This window comes from Suillus fuscotomentosus (assembly GCF_016647785.1).
Source record: "Suillus fuscotomentosus strain FC203 chromosome Unknown F5891scaffold_71, whole genome shotgun sequence".
NCBI lineage: Eukaryota > Fungi > Basidiomycota > Agaricomycetes > Boletales > Suillaceae > Suillus > Suillus fuscotomentosus.
The window spans coordinates 266,423-272,422 of NW_024539583.1; the positions used below are offsets into that span (position 1 = coordinate 266,423).

The 6,000-nt window shown below is 48.9% G+C and overlaps 3 protein-coding genes across 3 annotated transcripts; 1 reads left to right on the plus strand and 2 right to left on the minus strand.

Annotated features, from left to right (window-relative positions):
* Window positions 1–3,374: 3,374 nt before the first annotated feature.
* F5891DRAFT_1254124 (P-loop containing nucleoside triphosphate hydrolase protein) lies at window positions 3,375–4,270 on the minus strand (the record flags this gene model as incomplete). The annotated part of the gene is made up of 4 exons (XM_041369946.1): window positions 3,375–3,767; window positions 3,801–3,913; window positions 3,974–4,163; window positions 4,217–4,270. The coding sequence occupies 4 exons, from the start codon at window positions 4,268–4,270 to the stop codon at window positions 3,375–3,377; spliced, it is 750 nt and encodes a 249-aa protein (XP_041220688.1).
* A 653-nt stretch (window positions 4,271–4,923) lies between these two features.
* F5891DRAFT_922766 (uncharacterized protein) lies at window positions 4,924–5,109 on the plus strand (the record flags this gene model as incomplete). Its single annotated transcript, XM_041373816.1, has 1 exon — window positions 4,924–5,109. A coding segment is annotated over one exon (186 nt), but the record flags the coding sequence as incomplete, so codon positions are not given.
* Window positions 5,110–5,214: 105 nt separating this feature from the next.
* F5891DRAFT_891535 (uncharacterized protein) lies at window positions 5,215–5,460 on the minus strand (the record flags this gene model as incomplete). The annotated part of the gene is made up of 1 exon (XM_041373302.1): window positions 5,215–5,460. A coding segment is annotated over one exon (246 nt), but the record flags the coding sequence as incomplete, so codon positions are not given.
* Window positions 5,461–6,000: the final 540 nt, after the last annotated feature.

The window sequence follows — 6,000 nt, forward strand, 5'->3', positions numbered from 1 at the left end:
AAAGGCGAGCCACCCACATTTTCATCTTGAGCAAGAGGTACATCGACGGTGCACATGGAATGTCCTCCAGAAAACAACTTGAAGTTGATATTCCAGTGTCGGGACTGTCGTTCGAATGGTGGGATGCATTTAGAGGTCGTGTGCCGAAATGTGTAGAACTGAGCAAATGACGCAACGGATAAGGGACGACGAGTTGCGGGAGAGCTGCACGACGAGACGCGTGTCTGATTCGGTGCCAAAGAAATCATTGCCCTGTATCTTGATGTCAGGCGAGGAAAGGCCAGAACGAGAAAGTAGAATGCTAGTCCTGTTTTTTTTGGCCTGCTAATTAGACGCAAGGCGGGGGTCAAAGTCTGACGAGACATATAGAAAGGTAGGATTGCTCACGTTAATGGGCGTACAACTCTCTGTTTGGGCTGGACGTCCCTAGTACAAGTGAGATGTATTGTGAAAGAGAAGCAGAGAAGACTTGCCTTGAGCTTTGCATTGCCATCATCTGCGCCCCTAGATGGCCAAAACCGTTAGGAAGAAAAAAATTAGACAACAAAGCGCATACGCATCCACAACATTTTGAGCCGCTGCCTCCAGAATCCATACATAGATTTTTTTCTATTTCCAGCCGCTGACTATGTAATTTCCCATCGGGAGACATGACAACACGAAGAGTTGGTCTTCATGCAAGAGTGGACTCCGACTCGCTGCCTGATTGGTCTCAGATCCAGATTCGGACGGAGCAGAGTCACTTGATGCGCTATTCCATGTATATGATGCACGCTTATGTAGTAAAGAAAATCGAAGCATAATAACGTATCGTTCCGGAGGAAGGGAAAAAAAAACTGGTGCAAAGGAGAAGGACGATTCGTTGAAGATAATTCGAGGCTGTTTGAGCGACTTTCTGGAAACCCGAGTGATGCGAGAGACCAAAAGGATGCATGATCAATGATTGTGGTGCACGTTAGGAGATGCCATGGCCCATCAGCTCGACCCAAGCTGGGGTTCGCGTCCACAAGACATCTGTGCATGGCCATCACAGATGGATGTGGTCTTGTGGACGCGAACCCAGCTTGGTCGAGCTGATGGGCCATGGCATCTCCTAACGTGCACCACAATCATTGATCATGCATCCTTTTGGTCTCTCGCATCACTCGGGTTTCCAGAAAGTCGCTCAAACAGCCTCGAATTATCTTCAACGAATCGTCCTTCTCCTTTGCACCAGGTTTCCCTTCCTCCGGACGATCACGTATTATGCTTCGATTTTCTTTACTACATAAGCGCGCATCATACTACATGGGAATAGCGCATCAAGTGACTGCTCCGTCCGAATCTGGGATCTGAAGACCAATCAGGCAGCGAGTCGGAGATCCACTCTTGCATGAAGACCAACTCTTCGCTGTTGTCATGTCTCCCGATGGAAATTACATAGTCAGCGCTGGAATAGAAAAAAAATCTATGTATGGATTCTGGAGGCAGCGCTCAAAAATGTTGTGGTGCGTATGCGCTTTGTTGTCTAATTTTTTTCTTCCTAACGGTTTTGGCCATCTAGGGCGCAGATGATGGCAATGCAAAGCTCAAGGCAAGTCTTCTCTGCTTCTCTTTCACAATACATCTCACTTTGTACTAGGGACGTCCAGCCCAACAGAGAGTTGTACGCCCATTAATCGTGAGCAATCCTACCTTTTCTCATATGTCTCGTCAGACCTTTGACCCCCGCCTTGCGTCTAATTAGCAGGCCAAAAAAAAACAGGACTAGCATTATACTTTCTCGTTCTTGGCCTTTCCTCGCCTGACATCAAGATACAGGGCAATGATTTCTTTGGCAACGAATCAGACCACGCGTCTCGTCGTGCAGCTCCTCCCGCAAACTCGTCGTCCCTTATCCGTTGGCGTCATTTGCTCAGTTCTACACATTTCGGCACACGACCTCTAAATGCATCCCAACCATTCGAACGACAGTCCCGACACTGGAATATCAACTTCAAGTTGTTTTCTGGAGGACATTCCATGTGCACCGTCGATGTACCTCTTGCTCAAGATGAAAATGTGGGTGGCTCGCCTTTCCTCCTCTTTCCTCCCATTAAACCACTGCAGAGAATTGGTATTGTTCCCGAATCTGATGCGGAAGCGGCCGCAGCTATGCAACGTACGAATAGTAACCAGGCCGACAGTTCAACACAATTAGGTCAACCAACTGGGGCACGACCATCTCAAGCACCAATCCAAACAGAAGCACCAGTCTCGACTGATGGAGCGGAAGACTTTGTGTATGCAGGAGTGAGCTGCTGCGGATTTTTCTTTGGTCTCCGTCGTCCTGCTCCGCATCGGTCCTGAAGGATAGAAGACGCGTGGCACGCGCACACTCAATTTAACTCTCTTTCCCCCGCACCTGTGTCTAACTCGTCTCATAATCAATATTCGCCACCATACCTATCACCCACGCACTCGGATCCATCTCTCCTCGTGCACCTCTTTTCCCTTGTGGATCCACGACACGTGTTGACAACACCGCCGGGGAAGTCGGCCCCGCTTTCTGGAATGCAGTTCTTGGTGGTGCAATGGTCTTCGAGTAGAGTCTAGAGGAGGGGACACAAGCCATTCTTGTAGAATGGACTTGAGCTGCCTCTGCTTCTTCTCTGCAACAAGTTCGGTCCAATGCGGCATGTCGTTTGGGAATGGAGTGGGGCTCGAGGCCTGAAACTTCACAAGAGATCAGACGGCCAGGGCAATAGTAAAAGGCTCTCCGCGACTGACATTAGTGAAGTTAGAGATAATACTTTCAATGAATACTGATAATAAAACCCGAGGGTGCCTCTCAATTTCCTTCACTGGGGGCTGTCATGACGGTTCAGTGCGAGAGCCTAGTACTACAGCGGATACCAAGTACCATCTTCAACATGCTCAGGCTAGCAAGAAACCGCTAGATCTATCAAAGACGGTAATTGGGCTTGTGACACGCGGTAGGACAGGTTTCAGTCGATCCTGGTTTCAGCAGCATTAGCATGAATCGTAATTATGATTATGCTGTAGCTTGAGGTGAGGCAGCAAGAATCGATGTCGAGCGCCGGCTGAAATTCGATATGGAGGCCTGCTTCGAATGCGCGATCTAGGCTCGTCTTTGGATCGCTCCAGACTTTTACAATAGTTTATTGATTCGGCAGAATGGCCCGAAATCATCTCCCTTACATAAATATGACCTACATGATGCTCTTCCAGATTTCACCGCGACCACCAGTCTACAACAGTAACAGCGGTGATTACTTGAATCCTGCTAGTCGGGTACCATCCGAGAGTCATGCAGGCATTTCGTGATGCTAAGTACGAGAGAATTGGGTAAGTGATAGAAGTTTGATCACAGAAATCGTTTGTACAAGAATTAGCTACGACAAAGATGCTTTTAAGGCATCCTGGTCACGGTGAGCTCCTCCAACAAAACGAGCTAACTTCTGCAGCAAAATCGCGAGGAAGCTTCGCTGATCTTCAGTGCCCCACGTTTTGTGAGGAGTTTGCGAACAATGGTCTAGAATGCTTCTGCAGACATCATTGTAGGACTGTGCATGACGTTGGTGAATATCCGGGGACTCTGTGGGTTCATCCTTCAAAGTGGTGACGCAAGCATATCCAGAGAATTGCATTCCATACGTTGCAAGCTCGTCCTTGTTCTCGTTCCACCACTCTGCCATCACAGGACGGAAGTCTTCCAGGCACGTCACCACAATAATCGTGGGCACTTTGCTATCACGGATAACTGCCGAGAATATCTTGTAGTGAGTCTACAGAGCCTTTGTTGCTCGCGTTCCGCGCACACAGTATATAAGAAGATGGACACCATCTTCCTGGTTAAGACCTCGGAGGAACGCAGTCAAGTTTCTTTCAGCCATCACCGCAGGCACTGTGCCTTCTGAGCCCTCATTAAACCCTGAAGACACGATCATTGAGCCGCTCTGGGCCAAAACCTTGAGCATGAAAGAATACATACCTGCTGTATCCCACAGCCTGAAGTGTTGCCCGCTGATCGTCGCATCATATGGAGCATGTGTAGTAGTACATGCGAGGGCATCAGGAGATGTTTTCGCTGCATCACGACCCATGATAAGGTTTATGAGCGAGCTTTTGCCTACCCCACTCTCCCCATAGAGTACCACGTTACGCGGCCGACCTTGATGTCCCTACAAGAGACATCAGTTGCATACTGGATTGACCGATGGAGCAGATTACGAACCTGCTGTGAATATTTATTCCCTATCGTGTCTGTGGAGTCGTGGCTATCAGACATCTTCTCTGAGAGACCCAATTAGCTTTGCAAAAAGAGATTGGCACAAGCTTACTTTGCGTGCGATCGTAAAGAGATGGATAACGGCTACTGGGCGTTTAAGTAATTGGCTCCGTGGCGAGCGCTTTCGGCCAGAACCAACGTGTTGCACCCTGTACCATGGCTATGAGGGCTGCACTGCGGGAGTATCCGATGTAAGAATACATGAAGACTTCGATATCAAAACGTGGCGAGCATCGAAATAGTCAGATTCCCCCTTCGGAATCGTATGGTAGGCATGCCTTATGCATGCCTGTCTAGACCCTGGCATTCGCTGTAGTTCTATTGCAAATATCGAGTGTCGCCGTCGACTCCGAGTAGCCGAAAGATCGATCAAGGAAGCTGGCTAACAGAAGCCGGGTGTCTCCCCTGTGAGTGTTTCAAATTTGAGACAAAAGGGTGATGTAAAACTATTATGAAAACGTACCGAAGGCGCGTGGTTACAACACCTTTCGCATCATATATACCTGTTACAAACAGTATCATTTTGGGGCAATTGCCATTGTACCACGCAGCGCAGAATAACCAGTGTACAGGTACGAGTAGCGCTATATCCAACTTGAAGGGTCGAATATTGCTGACTGCGAGTCGAACATAAGATGGCGCCAGTGTCGACTCGAAACGTCGTTATCTTTGGAGAAACAGGAGCGGGCAAAAGCTCTGTCATTAACCTGTTAGCTGGCCAAGCGATTGCACACATATCGCCCGACTCTCACCGCTGTACTCTGCATTGGACGGAGTACCAAATAACCTTCGAAGATGGGTCTCGATACAAGGTGTTTGATACGGTCGGCCTCGAAGAACCTCGTCTATAAACCGGAGAGTACCTCTCCGCAATTTCAAATGCATATGGCCTCATCAACACTTTGAAAGAACGTGGAGGTGTCAACCTCTCGCTTTACAATCGGAGGATTGTAATCAGAGTCGTCGTCTGGAACCACAGCCTTTCTCCTTTTTCGTGATGTGGGTTCGTTTTCGCCCTCCTTGTAGTAAGCGCCCGTGGAAGATGCGCGTGGTTCTGGAGGTGGAGGCTGGTGCTGTCCATCCCGTTCACGCTGAGAATAATGATTACCTCCTGGGCCAAGAGGAAAGATCTCTCCTTGAACATAGTCACCTGAATATGGATCCCAACTTTTGGCACCCTGATCAGAGGGCGTCTAGTAAGAATATCCACGAGGAAGTGGTGGCTGCTCTCCGAAGGAGTTTATACTCCGACGAAGAGTTTGGGAATGAGGAGACAGGACTGTGGCTCGGGAGAGAAGCGAGACGTCTGCTAACGAAGGATTGATGCCACCACCACGTGAGGATACAGATTTTCTCGCCGGGGGTGGTTCGTCGTTGAGAATTCAGCTGAGTGACATGGAGAACCAAAGATGCGACAAGTAAGATGCAGAGAGAGGAAAAATGCAGTAGCCGGCTTAAGTTTTGTAAAGACAGGTCGCCTCGTGAGACCAGGAGAAATAAAGAGAAGGACGCTGTGGTAGTCAACCTAGTTAGATGGGGTGACGCTTACAGGGGCGCACCCATGCGTACCTGTATTATCAATCGAGTGGCTATGCTGCAGCCGCCATGACTGCAAAGCTGAGGACTGTCAATTTACAGTCCATCAGCCCGACGGTCGTTTTTTTCACGGAGGAAAAGACAGGTACTCAAAACCTCAGCTCCGTCCAGGGAGATTGACGGTCTGATGTGGG